At 34.2% G+C, this 25,873-nt stretch overlaps 1 protein-coding gene across 1 annotated transcript in view; it reads right to left on the reverse strand.

Moving 5' to 3' along the window:
• The window catches only part of brat (tripartite motif-containing protein brain tumor), a 55,267-nt gene that overhangs the window by 5,759 nt on the left and 23,635 nt on the right, over positions 1–25,873 (reverse strand). The window contains 2 exon segments of the mRNA XM_018522076.1: position 1; positions 4–68. The exon segment at position 1 is cut by the window's left edge and continues 5,759 nt beyond it. Of these exon segments, the coding sequence (XP_018377578.1) occupies position 1; positions 4–49 (47 nt within the window). The 5' untranslated portion in view covers positions 50–68.

A 25,873-nucleotide genomic window follows, 5' to 3' on the forward strand; every position in this document is an offset into this window, starting at 1 on the left:
ACCCGAGGGAATTTGCGCGCGATTCCAATGAGGGTGTCGGCGAGGCCATCTTCAGTCAACCGGCATCCCTGTAAATAGAAATCACCAATATTTATATCGTGTATCGCTACGTTTCACATATATGATTATTATTATTATTATAGACTATGATTTCAACGATAAAAATTTTGTTGTATCTGAAACATTTTAACAATTATATCATTAGTTCTATTTCATTTTATTTAAAAAGTACATGTTTATATACACATACGTTTATCTAAATTCTCTTTATAATTTTAATTTTCCATAAAAATGATTATTTTATTAGAATGTCATTCATTATTAGCATCATAACTATGTAACGATGTAACCGAGTGTGTCTATACTTTTCTGTTACGTAAAACTCGCTAGTATAAAATGAAATTTTAATAACGGTGCTTTACTAAGAGTAATGCGAATTTCTCTGTACACTTTACTTTATCCACGAGAGAGTTTGCAGTAACGAAAGAGAATATCATATTATTCTGCGTCCTATCGGTAATAGTATCTACAATAACAACAGTATAATAACGTCGTAATATTTATTTATTTAACTATCGGTTGTTCCCTGTTTCGAGAGAGAAAGAGAGAGGGGGGAGGGGGGGGAGAGAGAGGAAGAGAGGGGGGAGAAAGAGAGGGGCCGTTGTCGTTGCGATTAATTGTTATTACGGTGCTTCCTATCTCAAAGGTCTCTTTTATTGCGATTCCCACGCGTATGTCTGGCTACCTTTCCACCTTCTTCCCTCCGCACCCCCGAGGCGCAGCGATTATTCGCGCGGCTCGCGACGAGCAAGAGGCTTCGGTCCCTCTAATTAAATCGCTCGAGCCGGACGGCCATGTTTCACCTGGCAGTTAGAAGAGGACAGAGATCGTCCAAGTAGTCGGAGGAAAGGGAACGATGCGCCGGCAGCGGCGAAGGAAAAGGAAGAATGAGGGAGGACTGGTATAGACCGCGAGTCCAAGGTCACGAATGCGAAGGTTATCGTACTTCTCTCCCACCCGGTCGAGCAAATTTATCGGATACCGTGCGACGACACTCGCTTTTCCACGCTCGGGAGGAGGAGGAGGAAGAGGAGGAGCAACGCGAAAGAGGTAACGTCGAGAAGAAAAGAGAGAAAGAGAGAGAGAGAGAGAGAGAGAGAATAAATAAGAGAGAGAGAAGAGAATCTTTTTCAACGTGTCAAGCTTGTCTAAGTGAAAATATCGTTTCTCGGAAGTTTCGTGCATCAACCGACATTAGGCCTGTTCTTTTTGGCTGAACTCTTGCACCAGTTCATCTTTCTTCCTCTTCTTTCCCCTTGGAGAGAAAAGAAAGAAAGATAAACTGGTGCAAAAGTTCAGCCAAAAAGAACAGGACCTATTATCTCATCGGTGCAAGAAAGACTCGATAGAAAATATCGTGATGTTTTCTTTTCCCTCAAAATCGTTTTTATTCGACCTGTTTCATATTTCTTAACCGAGGTCGAGCGATGGTCAAAATTCACGCGATAATATTAGAAACAAGATAGCGAAGCCACAGACAGAGGAAGTGAGGGAAAGAGAGGAAACCGCGGAGGCGAAGAGAACAAAGAGCATCTTGCTCGCGCGCTCCAGGAAACACTTCTGAAGTTGATGCACCGGCGAGTCCTCGCTCGCGAGCGCGACTAGTGCGCGCCGTCTTCGTGCAAGAATTTCGATTAACTCCCGAGATAAAAGGTGAACGCTCCTGAGGGAAGTGTCCGTGGAGCCCGAGGTCGCCGGAAAGTCGTGTTTAACATACCGAGGCTGAGGAAGTCGCGAGGAACGCGCGATGAACTCACCGAAAGTGAGAATTCACGCCATTGTGAAGAAGTCTACGTATAAAAACAGTGTATCTATGTATATACATATATACATAAAATATCTTCCCGTTGAAATAATTTCATGCAAAAAATATTCAGCACGCATTATTTTAATAAAATGAATTATTTGTATTGTATATCAACAAAAGCTCCTTTGAAGCTTCCTTTGAAGCCTTTAAAGACAAAACGGATTTTATGAGATTTATTGAGATTAAAAGAGATAGCATTTTATTATCGGAAATAATCACAGTTAACTTTGATACGATATCAATGCGATGTATATAATGAAAAAGCCAATGGCAAATTGTTGAAATATTTAACTTATAAAATATTAATAAACTACTTAGTGTATTATTTACGTAAAATATGTATATTAAATATATACAGTTGAATAACCAATGTATACAATTGAGATAGGTGAGCAATGAAAATCGCGAGTATGTTTTTTCACTTATTTGTTAGCTTTTTGAAGTAAAATCTGGAATACGTTAAAAATACATGACTTTGTGTAAAAATTTATTACTCTATGCATTCGCCAAATTTATTTCATTTTAACTTTTAACATCTGTCTTTGAACATGCACGCCTCAATTGTCGGGAGAAGAATATAAAAAACGTAATTTCAAACGATCGTGCGCGTATGACAAATCACGTACCGCGACGGGATATAACGAGGGAGGAAGAGGAAGGTTAATTCTTTCTCGCGCGCGAGGGGATGAAGTGTCTGAATAAAAAATGCGACGGGGGATCAGAGGGGGAAACGGGCGCAGGAACGTGTCCTTGGCGAGGATAATTCCCGTTATCGAAGTACCGTTGCATTTTCGAACGCGGATCGCAACCCCACGGTTGAATGCACCGTGGGAAGGGGTGGCGGACGGCGCGTCTGGTTTCCATGGTAACGCTGCATCGACCGCCCCAACCCTTCGAACCGGAGTTGTTCCGACGAGGGTCGAGTCCGTTGCCGCTCGTGATGGTGGTGGTAGCGACGGTGGTGCGGCGGGAACCAAGGGGGATGGCAACCGCCCTTCGGGAACGGTAACCGTTGGTGCATCGCCCTTCGACGCAGCCTGCTGGTGCGTGCTTTTCTACGGGGTGATCGAAAAGAACCTCGAAAAGCCAGGATATACGGGAGTAATAGCGAAACATACGTTAAACAAAATTTTTTTATTTTGTTATCTATAGTGATAATCACTGATATTGATGAAGCTAAGATTTTACGATGTTCTCTTATCGATTATCAATCATTTAAAACTTTAAAGATTGATTATAATATTCTTTGTAAAAACGCGTTTTATTCTACAACGTTTAACAATATATACTCTTACAGATTTTTCTATGATGGATTGTTCCTCCGGTGGCAATTTAAATAATGCTTCGTAAATTTATTTAAAACTTTTAGAATTGATGTCCTCTCTTTTTTCTCTACTTTAATATTTGAAGAAACTTAAATTATTCTTCAAATTTTACAACTTTAGAATATATTCAAATGGATATTTTAGAAAAATCAAGTTAGTCGAACTATCCGTGAAAATCTATGTCGACGAATTTACGCTCATCTGGAATTAAATGTCAAATGGTGTCCGTAGTGTCGGCAAGACTTGCATCGAGTGTACTACCCGGGGCATACATACATTCTCGCGTGTACTGCGGCCGGTAATTTCAATGTCACTGCCGGATGTTTCTTCAGCCCCAAACGAGGGGAGCAGTCGCCACCTGCCCCCTCCACCCTCTCGTTTGATTAACGTTATTTTGCTCGACGGGCAAGCATCGACCACGATCGATACATGGCACGACGACGACGACGACGGCGGCGGCGGCGGCGGTGGCGATAGCAGTGGCGGCGGCGGTATAGTCACGTTTGCGAGCCGAGGAACAAGGAACGAGGAACGAGATGAGATAGACGGAGCCGAGCGAAAAGGCCATCGGCCTGCGCCGCAGACGGATTGGTAACGGCTGCGGCGCTGCGGTTATGGGAAAAGGTAGGCGAGCGAACGCGAAGCGAGCGTGATAGACGGATAGGAAGGGAGAAATTTATTATACCTCAGAGCCCCAGGCCTCGTATATTTAACAATAACGCACGATATGTACACGTGACAATATCCGAAGAAATATACCTATATACGGATTTATCCGTTTTATGTCCGAACGTTTGTCTCTCGCTGATCTATTTCGCTTCGAAACGAGTATTTTCCATTTGATAACGCAAATCGATTTTTAATATCTAATTTCTGCTTTTCGTTTAAATTGTAGATATTATTTTAATTATATATGTGAGTGAGTAATCTTAATTTTTACCACCTTCATCATTAAGGGCATAACATATGATGATAATTGATATACATATTGATAATTGATTAACTGATTGACCTATCATGTATATGTGTATATATAATATATTATGTATAGATAATAACAATATACACATATAAAAATTAATATAAATAAAAATTAAGATTATTTATTAATTCATCCACGTATATTATTGATACAATTTAAATGAAAAACAGAAATTAGATATTAATTAGAAATTTTATATACAGGTTGTTCAGCGTAACAATCCGCACGACTTTTCGGACACTTTTCCGACAGTTAAAAAAAAGTTGAAAGGTGAATATTTATCTGTTTCATACAGGCTACACACGCAATAAAAAAATATTAAAACAAATTTTTTTTTCAAAAAAAAAAAAAAATCAGTCAGCTTAAATGTTTTAAATGGCACCATACAATTTTTTTCTATAATATTGTAGGGGTCTTCAAGACGAATTCAATTCAAATCACTATTGAAATGTCCTTTATTGTATTTATTGCATATTTTATTAAATAAGTACATAATATGTATATATCGTAAATATCCATATAAAAAATACTATTATAAGCATAAATCAATAAAGAAAAAACTGTAACTTATGTATGTATGTTTATGTTCTGTGTCTAGTCAGAAGTTATACACACTGCTGTTACAAATAATGATGCGAATTTGATACTAAGTTTTAATAAAACATTAATAAAAGTGACATTTCGTTATTTGAATCTGTCTTGAAGACTCCTACAATGTTATGGAAAAGAATTGTATGGTGCCATTTAAAAAATTTAAGATACTTTGTTTTTTTATGAAAAAAAATGTTTTAAATATTTTTTTTTGTATATTGTAGCCTGTGTGAGACAGATAAATATTCACCTTTCAACTTTTTTTTAAATTGTCAGAAGTGTCCGAAAAGTCGTGCGGACCGTTATGCTGAACACCCTGTATATATATGTATGTGTGTGTATATATATATATGTGTGTGTGTGTGTGTAGAGAGAAAGAGAGGAGAAAGAAGAGGAGAGGAGGGGCGTCATTTATTACGCGCTCTGGAATAAGATCCCCTCAAGCGCAAAGCCATAACACAAAAAATAAATAAATAAAAAAAATAGTACGAGTACATCATTGAAAAGAAAACTATTACAAAGAATAATAGAAAGAGAGAGAGAGCATGCGCGCGCGCGTATGTGTGTGTATGTTGACTATTGATTATTCTGACCTCGGTCAATACGACAAGTTGACAATATCAAATACATATATATAAAATAAATAAATAAGAAAATAGTGAAATATTCTTAACAATCAGAAATCAATAATTAGAAATCATGATATAATTTTGTATGAAAATATATAGAAGATGTACAAAGCTATTGGATGTTGCATTATTAATGGAAACAAAATACTTTATTCCTAAAGAGAAAATATTCCAGAGCTGAGAAAAGGATACAATGAGACGGAAGCCTGCCAGACGCCAAATCGATCGCGTCTGCGTGCCGGCATCGACAAAGGAAAGTGGTTGTAACAAGATCGTTTAGGGCTCAATGCAAAGGATTTCTAACGAATGGAAAATTTTCTACTTCAGGAGCCTTAACTTATGGATTTTGCTACTACAAAATTGATTTTAATCCTGTTTAAAGAAAACATTGTAACTTTTTAACTATCATCATAAATATATAATACTGTAAGGTTATTTAACAAAATTATATGATTCAAGAATCTGTATCTTCATATAATTGATGACTTACAAAATTACACATGTAAATAACATTATTCTTTGAAATGTTAACGATTTTTACTTCATAATATACAATATAAATTTAATCCATCAATTAATGTTGCCAAAACTGATAATATGTGACAATTATTATTAGTACGATAGAAATACGCGATATCAATAAATATCAAACAATATTATAAAATGAATCGTGTTAGTTGTCATCTTACATTTTACGGTTTCGATTGTCAGCAATTTACAAAGTGGAGCGTGCGTTTGAGCGCGATGATATTTCTGTTAACGTTAAATCGAGCGAGTACTTTTCACGAGTGGAAGCTTCGAATCCTCTTCGCTGTCGGGGACTTAAACCCGCCGGTGCATTTTGAACGTTAAAGTGCATCAGCGTCACGCTTTCCGGAAGTGTCGGTCGTTCCGCCGTCGATGGTTTACAAGCGCGGAGTGGTTATGACGCCATGCGGACGACGTTCCGTTCCGCATGCGGAATACGTAGGAGGAGGTCACTGCACTGAGAACCTCTCGTCGGCAGAAGGTCGCGCGAATTGCAAGATCGATTTTGTATACATGTTGACATCCTGATAACTCCGTCAGAATACATTGTGAAAACAACGTACGTAAATTTTGAAACAATAACAAAAAAAGGTTGAATGACCTCCAATATAACATCGTTACGGTGGGATAGAATGTCGATTCAGATGAACAAAATACGGAAATACATCGGTACGCTATGAGAGAGTATTAAATGAATCTTGTTTTATCAATATAGGAAACAGTATAATTATATTTATTAAACGATCGATCTTAACGCGTGAAGAATATCTATAAAAATACATAAGCAACTTTATAATCAACTGTCACGTGAAAGTACTTATTAAAGAGTGATTCCTACATGGAAAGAACGGTTTTGCTGAAATAGCTAAAAAGTTTAGCTAGACATAAATTTGAAAGTAACTTTGTTTTGACTATCAAAATAATTATAGTAGAACGTTAACATTATCTACAACATTATCAACGCTTGAGCCGTTCTATATAATTATTTTGATAATCCAACAAAATTATTTTCAGATCTGTACTTAACTAAATTTTCAGGTACAGAGCAGTAAAACTTTCCTTTCGCGTGTACTAAAATAATAATTCCAATATTTATATATACATGCATATTTAAGTAATATAAAACTGAACAATTTTTATTTGTATATATAAAAAATCTGATATCACTGTACGTTATTGAGCATCAAAGTTTAGTAATAATAAACAAATAAAAAATTTTTTTTCAAGTCCGATGCGTAATTTTTCTTTTATTAAAGCACATATTTTTCTATTCGTAAAAATGTCTGAAAAAGAAATGAACGAGATGGAAGAATATTGGACTATTGAACATTGAAAAGTAAGGAAGTTGTTATGAATATTTCTCGCTGGTAATATCTAGTATCATTCTCAAAGTTCTTAGTTGGTGAGACTAGCGTACGAGAGCGGTGTACCTAGAGGAGACCGGAGAGTGGAAACGAGCGAATGACGCCGTATATCAAAGGCAGAGAGAAAGGGAGAGAAAGAGAGAAAGAGCGAAAGGGAGGATGAGTGGAGGAGAGGTTCAAGCACCATTTGACCGGTCTCTGAATCATCGTTAAGCGACCGTTACACGATGGCTCGTTAAATCGCACGGCAATGTGGGTGGGTCGGATAAATCGCACGTCTAAGGAGAGCTACATTGGTAGAATTGTTTTCGCGCGTGACGAAACAACGCTTGAGATCGAAGTTGGTCGCGACTTCTTTCGTCGTGACCTTGCCTTTAAAATGTTAGCCAACGTTGCTTACATGTAAACATAGCTGGGCACAAACATTTCCAAACCGATAAAAATAACTCGTTCGTTTTTTCTCTCTTTATCATATTTGAATATCTGATTCTTAAATAATTCAACAAAAAGTAAAAAGTAAATAACAGTTCAATTTTTTTTCACTCTAAATCATTATGACGTTGTCAGATGTAATAGTATTTTTTAAAAAGAGAAAAATTTTTAAAGAGAAAAATTTATAATTCAAATAAATCTTTTATACATATTGATCAATTCACGAAATACGTTTCTGCAAGATACTTTTAGATATTTCGAAATATTTAGGATGTGATAGATTGCCTCAAATGATTTATCTACTGACATAATTTACGATGAATAGACATTTCAAAATATGTAATAGTGCTATATCGATCATTATGACGACATTGGGGTGATATGTGAATGTATGACGTGGGAGAACGGAAGCCACTAATTTCAAAAACAAGCCCGAAGTGCTCTCCTTAAGTAAGATTTCAATTAAGTCCATCAAGTAATTAATGTTACTTTAAAAGTCTCGAATCAGTCTCAACTAGTTAACGGTTGGCGTGTCGCATAGTTCACTGTCGCTATTAAATGATTATTTATATATTTTTTCTTTAAATACGTTTCCATATTGCAAATTTATTACATACGGGGAATAATTATAAATAACATTCGGGGAATCCTATTTCCAGGTTCATGCAATCATTTATATTAATCCAGGAAGGATTAATTTCTACGTCGATGCGCACATTGTGTAAAAGGTATGCTATACTTTCTACAGACATTCGTAAACAACCACACAGTTCCATTGAACGCGCAGCGTTTCGTTAGCCCTCCAAGCAATCGCAATTACCATCAGATAAAGCACGTTTTTCAAAACGCATATCGCATCATTATATGGAAATTAGTTCCATGCAATCATTGATTCTTGCTCTCTAAATCTGAATCAGTGAATAATCATTGATATCAGTGTCAAGTATACCACTGGTAATCAGTGAGTTAAATGTGAGATCCCTAACCTAGCTAATCTTTATTATATGATCTAACTAACCTTGTTTTAGTGCTTAAATTCAATGAATATGGTATTGGAAAATTGAAATTAACGTGCACAAATATCAGTATTTTGATTATATAATGCTCAAACATTCTTCCTTTTTTAGTTGAACTTCACTGATTATCAATGCCAAGTACGCCACTGGGTAATTAGTGATTATCCATTGATTCAGATTTAGAGAGTACGTTTAACACGGAACTATTTACATAATATTGTGTCATAATTCAAGATATGCTTCGTTTGACGCCCATTAAAATAAAAGTGGGAAGAAGAAAGGCGGATATATCTATTTGCTTTACGTGACACTTTCTCGAGCACGCAAGTCGGTGTTATGCGATCAGTGTGATCAGGTTAGATGCACATGTTCGAAATAGATTAATAGACTGTAAATATTAAATGCATGAGCAACTTATTATAAAAGAACTTGGCAGAATTTCAGAACGTTATGTTTTAATATAAATAGTTTTATACAAGGATAGAAATTTTAAGAGAAGTATATGCGCGCTTGTGTGTGTGTGTGTGTGTGTGTGTACGTGTGTGAAAGAGGATATGAGAAGCTTCACAAGAGATATCGACAAAAAAACGCACACCTAATACGCTAATGATTATGACCGATGAAGATTTGATTATACTCGCGAATTGTTGAACAATGAGTTTTAACAAGTTTTTTTTCTATTTGCGATAAATTTAAGTATACACGAAAAAAATAATTTTGTTAAAGAATCTAAAAAATATTTAGTTAAAACAGGTTCAAACATAATTTTATTGGACCATTAAAATTATTATGTTGGACGTTTAAAACTAATTACTAAAATGTCAAAACTTTTTACAACATTGCGTATCATGCTTGGAATTTCCACAAAATTATTTTCAGATCTATATTTAGATAAATTTTTAGATTCTTCTGTAAATTGCTCTTTCTGTGTAAGTATAGTCTAAATACACAATTTGTACCACATGATCGAAATAAAAATTAACTCATATCAATTAACATAGTACACGTAAATGTATAATTGACTTAATTAACATTTTTTTAAATGAAAATTGTAATTTAAACGTATCGATGTTTTTTATATTTGTAATATAAAAAGGTAAAATAAATTATTATATGAGTGTGAGACTTGTGATTGTCAGATACACTTCTTACATAGTTTAATATTTCTCGAAAATTAAATTTCTTATAGTGCAATAAAATATCTTTAAGATTCCTTATTGTGAAATAAACTTTACATTATTTTCAATTTAGTACACTTTTATGTTTTATATAAAAATCTCTACTCGAGTTCCACTCTTTCACGCTTCGTGAAATACGAGAAGAGAAGAGAAGAGAATACCCGAGGCTTCCTTAATAGCTATAGAAACAATTAGGTCTAACGGAAGCACCAGACAACATTATGCTGTCACCCGCATGCGTCATCTTCTGATGTTTGTACCACATGATCGAGAATCTTGAAGAGAATCTCGAGGATCTTACACAACACAACCCGCAGGAGTTGAATCTGAGCGTAGAATAATCAAAATACGATAAATACATTTTGTATTAATCTACATTAAATATTAATACTAATTAATCGTGCGATGCGCCTACTATTCTATTTTTTGTATAAAGATAATTTTAAGATGTTTTTAATTTTAACTTTAGAGAATATATTTATATAAAATATATCTCTTCTTTATCATCTTCGTTTAATCTTATAACCTTTCCAAAAATAAAATTAATTTCATAAATTCCTGAAATTCCTACGTATGTATATATTATTATTACACTTTTTATTCAGAAAATTATTATTTATTGTATTCTACGCGCGCGAGTGTATTGTTGAATAACAAAAATAATGAATAAAATATTTTTATACGCATTTATTCTATATTTTTTCTGTATTTTATAATTAAAAGCTCGCTTTTATAGTTTTAATACGTTCAGGAAAAAATATGTGGGGAAGAGAACGGAAGAAAAGGGAGAGAAAGGGGGGGAGGGAGGGAGGGAGAGAAAGAGAAAATAATATGTAATGTATAGCATGATTTCACAATTAATACGATTGCAGAGAACGCTCGGCAATTCTCTAGCTGAAGATAACAATAACAAGTTTTATCACTGCATGCACACTTTTCCGGATCGCGATTAAAGTGCTCTGACTTCGGAGCAAGCTGAGCGTATCGTGATTATTACTCCAATTAACATACGGCCGCCGCAATGCTAATTGCTAATTGTAATGCGGTTCGTTGCGCGAACAGTTTCTCACGGTGAAGTAGTAAAGAGCGATCCGTATACTTCGCATTTAGGATTATCTGCATTATACTGTAGATAGTTCCGAGAGAAGAGCCTAAGGGCTTTGAATTTATGCAAGCTACTTGCAAATTACACGATTTGCTATATAGTGGAATAAACAAGTCAAACGATAACAAAGCCTTTGACAAAATTGAATATTTTCTGATTAATATACCAAACGTTGCGGAACAAAAAACCTTTCTATTTCTGTTCCAACCTATAATTCTTCTTTTAATTTCGCATTGGTTATATTTTTATGCAATTTCAGTTTAAAATTTTTATAAAGAAATTCGATAAAATGCAACAAAAACATTTATAAATGGCTTCGAGCTTCAGTGGTCGGTATAAATGAGAAAAGAATGGAAAATTGAAAATAAAACAAGAGACTAAATGCGATAAGAATGATCTTAAAAGAGATCAAGATATATATTTTCTCGTCAATGACTTCACTTTTTTATTTCCTGGCATTTATAGTTCACATTTACCATTTTAAGTGTTCAGAATTGTTTCTTCGGTTTTTTACTTGTCTCAACAACCAGTTTTTATTACACTTATCATGTATTATTTCTCACTGACGAGAATTCCGAGGCGTTTTCCCGTTTCGCGTCACGAGGTGCATTTCGTGAACGCGGTGTGAGAAATTTATGGTTGCGGCGAGCCGCGAGCAGGAAATGTTATGTCGAAGCTCTTTCGGCCTTGCGATCAATCTTTCAGCGATGGCCGGCGACCCCTGAAATTTACTTTCGTGTTACGTTACACACCATCGGCTACAATGTAAAACGAAACGTAACGAAACGGGGCGAGCGGTTTCAAGAACATAAACATGGGTTGCAATTTTAATGAGAAGACATGCTGCGCATGGCGCAGCACCGCCACGCTTCTCCGTGCTGAATTCCAAAGGTTTATTAATTTATGGAAGCTCGTTCCACTTATTGAAGATGAGAGATCGCTCGAGTTATATTAAAGCATAGGAAACCTCCCCCGCTAGAACTTTCTTAATTACCTTGTTCACATGACGGATAACGATCGAGGTGTCTAACTATTTATTTATGTATTAGCGATATAATCATTATGCATGTAACGACACTTGAATCGATGCAGGAGTTGGCTATAAGATTCGCACTAAATATAGAGAATAATAAACACGATCTTTATCACGGTATTACTTTCTATTACAGTTAAGAACTGTTTATTTAACTTATAAGAAAATCTAGCGAAGTGTCAAATTCTGACTTTAACGAAACTTTGTATATCTAAGTACATATAGATTATGTAAACAGATGAATTTAGAAAATGACAGTTGCAATCTAAAATTGGTTTTAAAGAGTGAAACTCGTCCCTCATGTGTAAATTTTCAGTTTTTTTGTTTTATTTCAAAAATTATTCAAGATATCAAATTTTTTATATAAAAGTTTTACAATAAAATTATTTTATTCATCCACGTTAGTAATCATTTTTAAAAAACGTAATTTTTTAAAATATTATTTTTTACAAATGTTGTTAACGTAAATAAATATAGAGGTAATTTTATCGTAAAATTTTTATATAAAAACATTTTTAATACCTTGAAACGTTTTTGAACCGCAATTAATATGTTCTGAATTCATCTATTTACATAACAATTTTGCATTGTATATAAAGTTTCATTCAAAAATCAGAATCAATTTGTCACACTCTCTCTCTCTCTCTCTCTCTTCGCGAAGTTAGAAACACTAAAAAAACATTAAAAATTTAAATTATAGAGAAACCAGAAATGACAGTGTTCCATATAGCAATACAAATTTTACTCAAAATACGCTTCGTTATCTTCAATACACCTTTTTGCTTTGTTACAACTAATTTAATTTATGGCACCTCATAAAAGCGAATTCTCATTACAACGACAATCTCCAACCACGATCAATCATCGGTAATTCAAGCAATACTAGTCACATATTAGCAAGTAACACGCTGATGTGCTATTTATGATATTCAGCTTTCTAAAGCGTCGTGAAAAGAGAGGAAATTATTTCTGACTCGTTTCACTGCTGCGAGGTTGTTTACAACGACGCACGTTGTGTCAGAGACATCGATCGATATACCGGGTACCTACGATATTTATAATGTTAAACAAGAGTCCAGCTCACTTATTTATGGCATTACGCAATGTTCTAGATTGCGACGAGACGGTTTTCACCGTGAAAATGACGTTACTGCAACGGACACGTCCTTTCCACAGCCAACTATTAACGCTAATGCAATCTGTTGCAGAAATCCAACTGATTATATTACACATAATATTACTAAGAAAAGATTCGGTAAAGTTAAAATATTTTTCTCAGTGCTGAGAATTATAGACTGAAAAAATATATCAGCCTCACGTTTCAAACAGATTGGAATGATTTTCTGAGCAAAAATCGATGATACAATTTTGTGTCTTTTATCTGAAGAGATATTTCGTTTCTTTGTTACATATATGGAACGTGCTATTTTGAAAATATCGAAATTATAAAGTTGATGTTGTCTCAAACATCGATAGTTTCAAAGGCTTAAAGTTTCGTAACCTTTGAACATATTGAAGCACCAAGCTTTTGTAAGGTTCCAAGGTTCAAGAGCTTCAAGAGAAGATTCATATTAAAGTTTCAAGGTTCCAAAATTCTAAGACTTCAATATTCCAAGATGCAATCGCGATATCTTCCAGATTTAATATTTCATACTTGCAAGATATAAATATACCTACGTTGTTCTTTACAGCATCTAATGTATTGCACAAGAATTCATATATTGTTGAACTTATATTCTGCAGAAAATATAATTCGCGTTAATTTTATATAATATTGTAATTCCTAATTGCTAGTACCAATCAATATATCGACAGTATTCAGTAAGGGTACTGTTACTAAGAGAAAGTTCCATTTTCAAAGGAGATATTTCATAATGCAATTAATGTTCCTCGATTTTCGGTGATGCACAATTCATTTGCCAATATTAAATGCGGTATCATCCATCGCGTTTGGACGAAAGGCCAGCCCGAATTCTACCAGGTGGGAATCGATAGAGGCTAAAATTAGCTTGGCGTACTGATTGGCGAGAAAGCCGAACAGCCGGAAACGAGATCAGCGTCCGTTAACAGCACGGGATTTTGACGATCGAAAATTGAATGCGAGATTATAGTACTTTTGAAAATTTTTTACGCAATCAAACGGCTAGTGTTTACAAAAATAAACCCGAGTCGAAATTTTGATACTACTTTGACATTCTTAAGGATAGTTTGCACCTATTTAAATGTTCTATAAACTAGATAAAACCTACTTTGATGATATGGTTGTAATCAAACCTATTTTACTATCCTAACTCCTATTGCAAATCAACCTATTTTAACACTAAAAGCAGTGAAAAAGGAAATTTGCGACATCATTACAGTCAAAGTAGGAGTAAATTGTGTCATAATTGAACCTATCTTGATATTTTAGCTTCTACTATATCATAGAATTAAAGGTTTAATCAAGGGTCAAAATTTTGACTCGGGAAATGTCTGTAAATGAAAAATGAAAGATAGATTTTAAGATTACCTATAAAAAAATTTATATTTTGTGTTACAGAAATATATTTGACAAAACGAGAGATACACAAATTTAAATATATTTTTAAATAAAACCATTTAAACTGAACTCCAACTTTATAAGCAAATAAACAAAATTCACCAGAAATGTTTTCAGCTCAACATAGGTAACACCAACGCTCATTTGATGGTAAAGTCAACATTTCTTTCTCTTATTTCCAAGAACGTAATTACGTCAAAAAAATGACAATTTTTCCCTTGACCTTTCAACGCTTATTGCAGGGGACATCCACGCGCTGACAAAGACAATTTTATTTTTTGCGGTCGCTTACGTTTGGGACCATGATAGCACCGTGGTAGAAATAATTAAACGCTGCGACTCGTAGTCTTTTTTCCACTTCTATTTTTTTCTTCACCGTCTGCTGGAAGGGGCGTCGCGACGCCCGGCGCCGCACGCGCTTGGCACACGTCCCCACGCGGGGAGAGAATCGTGCAACGCACGCGATCCACACAATCGATATCATTGTCACTTATCGTCGGACTCGGAAAGGTGGTTGCGATACTGGCGACTGTGATAGCCTCGAAATCTCTTCCAGACATTAGTTTCATTGCAACGTTAAAGCGTAATTCTCTCAAAAAATGTTTCCGGTCAAATAACTCGAGGATTAATGTACTAATGTAAATTAATCTCTGTTTAATTTACTTTTTTCCTTTTCTAATTCTTAAAATAAAAAAAAAATTAAAAGTAAGTTAAACCAATATTAAAGTTAATCTATAGTGACAGAAACAGGTATTTTATTTGTTTATTATATATTTTGTAAACCACGCAAAATCATCCTAAACTTAAATATGTCTAAAGCCCGTGTCACTACGTATTAACGATTCAGGATTGTGAATTAGAGATTAGAATTTAATCAATCAGAAACAATAAAATGATTGTAAAGAGCATATAAAAGTCGATTTGATAAAAATGAGTAAAAATTATTAAGACATGAAATAGATTACATTACTAAATTTTTCGAATAAATACATAAATTATAATTCTTACATATTTCGGCTCTTGGACTGAGCCCCATCTTCTTCAAAATTAAAATTATAACTGATCGAATTCTAATCTCCAATGCGTAATGTGACACGGGCTTAAAGATTTATAAACATACATGCGAGAAGTGCATCTAATAAATTGATGAAAGGTTCCTCATGATGCATACTGTTCTTCAAGTTTATACGAGATATGTTCATCATTGACAGGCAGTATCTTTCGTCCATAATTTCTTGCGGATTAAAGTGCAGTCTTGTAGTTCACTCTATGACCTTCCTGCTTAAGCAGGAACCCGTATAATACTCGGCCGTGTGTCGTTCTCACGCGGGTACATCCCTCTCCTCGCTAAAATAAGCCCGTATTTTTAGAACGTCGACACGTATCGCGTAGGTGCTGCTTTCCCTGTACACATACCCGTCCGGAGATATATGTATAACTCGCCTCCCTACGCGACCTTCGGTTTTCTTTATTCCCGTCCGCCTGCGGATCTTTTGATCACGAAAACCGCCGTGAGAAAATTTACCGCATTAAGGAATCTACGCGCGAATTTTTATTCCACTTGGTTATCTTGATTTAATAAGATGAGGATATTAGGAGCGAAATACTATTGTGCAATTTCTTCGCTATAAAAATAAAAATGATAATACACAGAAACAAGAAAAGGACGTAACAGAATTTTAATTTTAAAATAATACACTAAGAAAAAAATTCTTCATTTGACTAGTTTAATTTAGCTTCTCTTTATTTCTTTCGATGAAAAACGTCTTTAAGTCAAACATATATGTGACTTAAATACATACGTTCTTCAATAAAAGAAATAAAGACAACTAAATTAATTTAGTCAAATGAACAATTTTTTCTCAGTGTAAAAGATTAATTTTTCAAACGCTACAGACTGTAATGATATGCAAATACGAGCTAATGCATCACATATAAATTTTAACTCTGGTATACTCGATGCGTACAAATTTTACAAGCGAGCGAAGTCACTGAACGTTAAGCTATGTTATCAGTGGTTATTAGGAGGTCCAATCTGCCATGTTAAAAGCTAGGATAAGAGAAGACAAGCATTTAAAAATTCTATGTTACATATCAGTTTGGACTCCTGGTTGTCAGTATTGTAACGGAAAGCGTGACAAGTGATTTGAATTTTTAAATAGTTTTATGTTTTTATATATTTTATTTAAAACTGTTAATAAATTTATTGCGAAAAATATTACCTCGACCGGGACTTGAATCCGGATCTCTTGTATTCCATACGAGCGTCCTAAGCCATTAGACCACCGAGGCTTTAGTAATATTCTTCAAGTCCCAGCCGAGGTAATATTTTTCGCAATAAATTTATTATAGCATCAAATTATTAAATTGCTTGTCAATTTAATTTGCGATTGCTAGAGTAGTTTTAATTGCGTTTATTTAATCTGAAAAAATAATTCGGCGCGCAGTTTGAAAAAGACTACAACATGGTATATATGCAAGTATATATTAGTAATTCAAGATTGAATTATTTAAGCAACGAAGATCCAGCTTCGACCGTAATAGGCATTTTAAATTTCTAGTATTGATTGTTTCTCACATATAAGGTCTAAAATAAAGATATTGTATATATTTTATGTAATCTTTATAGCATGGGAAAGTCACTTTAGTGGCGCTAAAATAATGTCATACTTTGAGACAAAAAATAATGAATTATAACAAATCTTTATCAAGAAAAAACTATAAGACTTTAAAAATAGACTTCTGCCCTCTAAAGGTTAAGTATTATGAGGAGACGTACACACACAATTGGACTATACATACAGCATATAATTTCAAGATTGAATTTAATAGTGTGCTTATTCCGTCTTTTCTTTTAAGTCAATAATTACATTATTTCTATTTATGAAAGTCTAGATTACAAATATTTTGTCATTAAAAGTGTAAAATGTATAACTAAATTAATAATTATTCGTGCGTTTATAAAAATGTCGATTATAAATATTTTGTTGTTAAAAGTACAAAATATACAAAACTTGCGCTATATAAATTAAGAGTGACCTATTTCCTTGTACATAAAATTTATCAAAAGCAATACTGTATCACTCAATAGCGATAATATTCTAACAGTTAATAAAATATCTAGATTTAAATTGCAAAAAATCAACAGAGTCGCTCCTCATTTGCCGCGTACAACAAGAAAAAAAACTTGAAAGTTTTTCGTCTTCGGGGCGTTCATCAACTCTTCCATTCACTTTTCTACGTTATCGTATAATTTGCGTAAGGAACAGCCCGCAGGCCGCATTCGCTACGGTATCCTAAGCGTGCATTAACCGTCAAGCGCGAGATTAATCCGGAAATACTGTAGTAGCGCGGTGATTTACGTATTTATGCGCCTCCGGGAGAAGTATCCGGCATGAGGCATGCACCTTGCAACCGACAACTTGTAGCGATGAATTATCGCCGGACGACGCGAGGAATCGCGTGAGTCACTCGAGTAACGCCGATCGGTAATAAGTTATAATACATACGTGTAGTACGCGGTAAGGTGGGTTCCCGGCGAATAGATTGGAGTTATTCGGATTCCGGAAGATCTGCGAGGGTATAATAGCTTGATCATAACCACACGCGTCGAATATGCGCGGTAGACGCGCGATTCCACGGTCTGTGTACGGTCGATGTAGAAAGGTAGTATTGCAGCTCCCGTCTCATTTATGATCTCTTAAATTAGTAGTCGATTCGATTGGCACGTGTTTACATCGCATCAGTTCTCCAATCACGTTGTAAAGTCTTCGGCTCCATGCGTTCAACTGTATTACGATCGCTCATTTAATATCCGAGGAACCGTTGACGCAGATAAAAATTTACATGTTATAAGTACCTCGAAAGATACGATAAATTATACTTAAAGCGCACGTCGCGCGAGTAGAATTACAGTATCGCTAGCGAATTTATTAACATATCCCTGTCTACCATATCATCGAAGATGCTCGTTAGAGATCTAACGGCGTTATTTTACCGAAGGATAACTCTTGAATAACCCTTGTGGTGGATAACATACGCGATATTAATTGCGAGATTAATTGCTCTCTCAGACATGCAGATACATCAGTATATAGAGAGGCAGGAGAGAGTTGGATTAGATAGTTTGTAGAGGTTATAAAATCTTTTGCAAGGTACAACGATTTGCGGAAGTTCATGTCATATTTGTAATGAGAATATAAATCCTTATATATTATTATTATGCTTTTATTTTATGTATTATACTATTAAATTATGTATTTTTTATTTTTTACATTTAATCTGTTCCGAGAATTCTTGATTAGAATTTAAATTTTATCAATTATCACGTAAGTTTAAAAATAAAATAGTTTTATAGAAATAAGTAATAAATTTTCATATCACAAAATTCTTCAAATACCTCTTTTTTTACAAAAAGAATTGTTAAATTCTCTTTTTATAAGATATGAAATAATTGTACGTTATTAAATTGTACATAAAATTATTGTATGTTAATACAAATCACGTAATATTTTCGCATATTAGAAGAGACAAAACTTGAGCAGTATATAATTGTTATTTACTGATTCACATTATAATCTCATGACAATATTAAATAAGTAAAGTTTTCCCTGTTTCTCTCTGCAATATATTTTCCTTTTCCTTATGGAAATATTTCTCACGATCGGACTGTACTCAAAGTAAAATGAATCGAAATATTGAATAGCAAGAGAGAAGACGTAACAAGAATAACTTTTATCTAATATGAAAATGTCTCGCAATATAAACATTATTACACTGCACAGAACGAGAATGGTGTTTATAAAGCTTTCTCAGGTTGCTGTCTGAGAAATTGTAGCGCATTCTTCGAGATTATGATGCAAAGTCGTAAAGAACGAGCTCGTACTGACAGTAGCGTAAAAGCCTATATGTTACCTTCCAGATATAATACTCGGTAATCTTGTACTCGCAAAATTTATGACTTCTCTACGGTACACTGCCGCAACATCACAATACTCACCTGAAAGCAGAAAAGAAAATTTCGTTTAGTATATAGGTATACCTAAATTAGTGGGCTGACAATGTTCACAATAGAATATTATGTCCTTAATGTCATATGTATTTATCTCGAAGCAATTGCAGTATTACACAAAATACTTGTATCCATTAATGTCATCATCGTAAAAATATAGAAACAAAATAAAATTATTAAAAAAACATATAATTTTTCTTTATTTAACTTATGCCCTGATTTATGCAAAGTTTTTTTATTAGCAAGTAATATGCTAGTCTTCCAACATATTAACTAGAAAAGTAGCAGCTTAAAAGAAAATATAATTCTACAAAAATTTTTCTTTAGTTATTTCATTATTTTTATACAAAGCATTTTTAATAACAAAATATTTACCATCATTATTTATCATGAAAATTATATTTTATCTCAAAAATAATGTGTTATTTGTTATACGAGACCTGAAATTTCGTTTCAACTTTGACAAGTTTATAAAACAGTTTGTTAAAAGACTAATTAGTTGTGAGAAAAAAATACCATGTAAATCAGACCTATTTTATATCATAAAACAATGTTCTATTTTATAAATTTATCAAACAAAATTTCAGTTCTTAAGTAATAAATCACGCATTATTTTTAGGATAACAGAAAAAATATATATTTCACGATAAACAGTAATAATTATAATTATAAAATATTTTGTCACTAAAAATGCTTCGTGTAAAAATAATCAAATTACTAAAGAACTGCATTTGATCGAAAGAGAAGTATTAATAAATCATCTACAACAAATTTCCATCAGAAAAGAGAAACTTGTTTTCGGTGAATAATATCATTTTTCCCGGCATATATACCAGAAATACACGATATCTATTTCAGAAGATATCTGTAAAGGCGAACGGGGGTTGAATAATCGATGTCCGTGTGACACACGATCGACGTTACAATGGCGACTGAATCGATTTGCGCCCGAAAAGATGTGCGAAATGAGCTTTCGCATCCGCCTTTACAACTTTTCCATTTAATATGTTATCTTCTGACTTCCAAAATCACGAGAAGTACGAATAGAAGGTTTTTCCCCGCCGTCGGAAAATCAGTTCTCGTGTTTGAGGAAAAAGGGGCGACGAAAAACAAGAACAGAATTGAAAATTTATGAACTAATGGAAGTTTTATTGAGATTATCGACATCCGGGAAATTCATAACTTATATTCATAACCAGGAAAATTAGAATTTTAAATTATGTCCAAAATAAGTTTAAAATTTTTTGTTCTTTTTTGTAAAAGAAAAATATTTTTAATTGTGCAATTGAATAATGGCTAGCGTAAAAAAATTTAACATAATTTAAGTCGCCATTGCTCAATATATTGTTATTTTATATTAAAACATAAATATAGTGTCAAATTTAATCATTGTGTTAATATAAAATAACGATATATTGATTAGGAGCAGTGGCGATTTAAATTCGGTTAAATTTGACACTATAGATTTAACAGTGTATAAGCATTTTGCATGTGCTTTGTTAAATATTGAGAAACTAATTAAAAAAGAGAACACAATATAAATAATAATTGTATAAATAATACATTAATAATTGTACAAAAAAATTGTTTAATGTTAATCGAAATGAAGGAAAAAAATGGAACATATCAATTGCAATAAGAGACATTGATAATTAAAACGGAAATAATTTAATATAAACAATATAAGGATATATAATATTGTATTCTATAAATAATATAAATAATAATATATTAGTTAAACAATAAAGTAAATATGTAATGAAGTTGAATACCACTTCGTGATAATTAGTAATATTTTATCTAAAAGATCGGTCCTTATATGGCAACTAATTTCTTCATTGGCTTTTCCCGCAGCATTAACGACTTCTGATCTAAATGTATACGCAAGAAATAAAAAAAATAAGGGGGAGGAATGAAATGTTTTGCATCGCGCAATACCATTGTCGGATCTCAACAGATAGCCGGAAACACGCAACGAAGCGAAACTTCCGGCGAAACCGACACCCATGTGGCATACGCGGTGTGCGCAACAAAACCGCACAAGAACTCATCGCGGTCGATACGCGTTTGCGACGAGGATACTATTAAGCGGTGAAGTAACATACAGCAGAAATACGACGCAATCATGCAAAATTGCTTCGCGAGCCAATGTTAATACATTTATGCAAACTACCGGCGAGTATGAAACAATTTGTCGGTGCTTTAACGAGCGTCCCTTGTTATTTTTATTCTTGATAATTTTAGCAATGATTTAGCGGCTTTTCTACCGCGATATATTATTCGTCTCACGAAATACTAACATTAACGAAAAGGCATAAAAATGGTAGACCTTCCCCACGATCCCCATCGAAAAATACAATGCGCAACAGAATAAATTTTCCTCGCTTTATTTTGTAATTTCTTCTATCACACACATTCGCACACTTATATAATACTTTCACGCAAGAAAAGCTTTTATAAGAAAACCGAGAAACACGTTCTTTCCCGGCCAAAATGGAAACGACCCTGTCAGTCGTAACGATGGAATGTGTGAATAGCGGAGTCGAAACTTTGAAAGGGCACGGAAATGGGGAAACGTTGCGTAAGTTAATCGCCGTCATTCCCATTAATTTACTTGACACACCTGGTACGAGAGAGCAGGAGACAAAAGAAGCGAGAGGAAGGGAGACTTACATCGCAGTCGTAAAACAACAATCGTGCATTACGATCATTCGACAGGGAATTCAGGAACGATGTGACATGGTTTGGCAGTAAGCCAAGGCCACATTACCACTGTGACATCGCAGGTGCGAGGATAGAAACGAAATTGTCGAAATTCCGTCAAATATATTAAAAAAAAGAATCGCGGTAAAGAGCATAAATAAACCGTAAAACAAATGATCGGAGTTAATTAATATGGCAAAATTCCTTTTTTCAAGAAAAACTGATGTAATCATTTACATTTAATTCTTTAATCTTCATGCAAGAAATGGTTACGCTGCTTTACGTTGAGTTCTCCGTAATTTAAAATTTTGTAAACGTATATTGTAGCACGAATGCAGAGATGGCTCGCGAAATTAAATGAGGATAAACAGATTGCTGAGTTGCATCGTGATGATTCAGCGAGAATAATTGTTTCTTCTCGAGAAATATATGATCGTCTTAATTTGACCGTCTTGTAATACCTACGAATATGAATGTGTACTTATTCATTGAACTAACAGCTCGACAGCTCCAGGAACGTTGATTACACAAATTACGCAATTTCACTCTAAATTTGAAAATTTATATCATGCACGCAATTCTAAAAATAAATGTCTCTGCTTCAAGAGTTTATAATTAACACAACTATACTAAAAACACTCTCTCTCTCTCTCTCTCTCTCTCTCTCTCTCTCTCTCTTCCCTTTCTCAATTCAGTTATAATTTTATTAACATATAATACAGATTACACTTGAACGAAAAACAGATTGCCCAACAATGCTGCAACATTCTCAATAGCAACAATGCATTAAGCATGCGATCAAACGATATTATGGGCGATTAGTCATCGTTATTTTACAAACTAATGAAAACATAGATTGGCTAGAACTTGATTTTTGTTTCGATCCAATGCTATATGAATATTCCACAATCCATGTTGCAAATTGTTTGACAAGCCCAACACGATGTGCTATGTCGGCTTTATACCACTCGAGAATCGAGTATCACAAAAAGCAACAACTCGAGTGATCGCGTTAGTGAGATACACGCAAGAGTTAATGCGTAAAATCATGCCCACTGAATAATTCACACGAGGGCGCGGATGGTATCTCTTTTTTGGGATTTTTTTATCATCTAAACGGCGCGATCGGCCTTCGCGTTGTGTGTGTGTTGATCATTTTCACCAGTTCGTTAGAAATTAATATAGCAAATGTATCGTTCTATTTGACGCTGGGACTGTCAGATCCATTGAGCTCTTTTTTCAACTTCATATTAACTGTATGTGCTAATTTTTTTTTTCAATTCGTCAAAGTTGATGCTCGCTGAAATTCTGCATGCGAATTATGTGCAAAATTGCGCCGATTTGTATAAAATACGATTCTTGAACTATCGCAGAATTCTCCAGACAAACTAATAAAATATTAACGAATAAAGATGAGGAATTCCAAGTATGTTATAGTAAATTCAGGTGAACGCACTAGTGCGCACTGGTGTATATTAAAATCGTTGTACACTAATTTAATATGTATAAAAGTGAAATGCAAATATTTCGAATTATAAAATACATATTTTACTTAACAGTACAATAAAAAGATTAAAGTATTAAGAATTTCACGATTTATACTCGTTTCTATCATTCTAGATTAATTTTAATCTACGATTTAACTTACTTTTCATCTTTTTATAGTTCTGAGAATTACAACAGGATAAAGAGTAAATTAAAATAAGTTAATCTACGTTGGTAGAAATGGACATTAATCCGTTTTTATATTTGCATTATATATATATGTATATATATATCTGTTTTTATATTTATATTATATCTTTACGTAAATTCATGTACGGCTTTAACATGCACCGGTGCGCACTGAGTGTATCCAATCAAATTTGCCATCAGTTAGTTTAATGGAAGTGACTTCAAATGTAAAGATATTTAATTTTATAACTACAGATCGCTATCGCAATACATATTATATTCACGACTGAGTGTAAATTAAATAGACATGCTTAGAATTGTGTAAATTTCATCACGCCAGAGACTGGATAATATCTCAAACACGCTCCATTATGTTCTTCAAGATAACAATGCGATCTCAGCTCGCATCGCGCATCGGTCGCGCGAAAATTCTCACGAAGCCAGTGACCTCTCGACCTACCTCGATGACGACGTTGTGAACGCCCTTTCGCCCTTCCTCTCTCCGTCTTCCATTTATGCTACTGGTTTCGCTCTTATCACACCGGTTACTTTCCTTCGCGGTTAAATAGAACGGCCCCTAAACGATAACCGGCGACATGAGAATATCGTCCTTATTCACTATAGAGAACGCGCGTCTCTTTACATTTGCGTCTATAAATCGACACTGTCTTCGATTTTCTGCAAGATATTCAGAGATGACCCAGTATTCAAAATCAAACGATCATGAAAGACAAGAAAACACATCGATTTGATCAAAATAACTCTCTAAAAGATTTCTAAGGTTTGATTTGTATGACACTCTTTTTAGTAACAGCTAGCAAACTAGAAAACTAGCACACACAGCTAAAAAATATATAATTCTGTAAATCATTTTTAGCTATTAATTTTTTTTTAATTTATAGAATGTTTTTTTAGTTGCTAGTTTTTTAACTCGCTAAAAGACTAGCATAAAAAAAATAATTTTATGAATTATATTTTTCAACAACTAATTTCTATTTTACAAAGACTTAGCACGCTAATTGCTAAGAAAAAAGCATTGTGTAAATCAAGCTTATGTCTGGAATAATATAGATGAAATAGAAACTTCTGTACAGAAGGTCTGCGAAATAGTGCTCCCAATCGCAAGAAAGAGACATCTTGAAAAGGAGAGATATTTAATAGCAACGTCCGCTTGAAGATTGAAATTTATGATGTCATTAAGTTTCAGTCTTTTTCGTCCTATACAGGGTGATACGAAATTATCGCTTTTGTTCGCTGCCTCCTACGATGTTAACAGAGGCGCATGTCTGATATAGTACAGAGATATCATTCCAATTTTCACACGAAGCTATTTAAGGACTTTCCCTAAAAGTTCTCTGAAGTTTTAATCTCTGAACGCGTTGACGGAATATCTCTTCTTTTTCATCTTTTTCATATAATTATTATATCATTGAAAATATAATTTCTTTACAAAAGTTGTATTTTATCATATTTTTATATCAATCTCGATATTTTTTATGATATATTAACGTTGTAAAAATTCACAGCTCTCCGATTCGATGTCGTAAAGCGGAAATGGCTTTAAGAGCACCGTTATTTCACTTCGTTCTTTCCCAGGTTAAAAAAAAAAAGGAATAAATGGAGGAAGAACGACGGACAGGTATTGCCGTCACTTCCGAGCAATGCAAGACTTTTTCCACGCGGGTATATATATATGGCCACAAATTAGAAGTCATTGGAAAGGACCGCTCGACATGTGCCGCGAATGCCGGTCTCCGCCTTCCGTTCGGTTCTCACGATCGGCAATGGGTCGCATTCACCGATCAAACCCGTAGTCTGTAGAGTTGAAATTGCCTCTTGGCGAGAAAAGTAAGAACGGTAAGAAGAATTTAGTAATATGTGCATTCAATGGTTGCG

This window comes from Trachymyrmex cornetzi, unplaced genomic scaffold (genome assembly GCF_001594075.2).
Source record: "Trachymyrmex cornetzi isolate Tcor2-1 unplaced genomic scaffold, Tcor1.1 scaffold127, whole genome shotgun sequence".
NCBI lineage: Eukaryota > Metazoa > Arthropoda > Insecta > Hymenoptera > Formicidae > Trachymyrmex > Trachymyrmex cornetzi.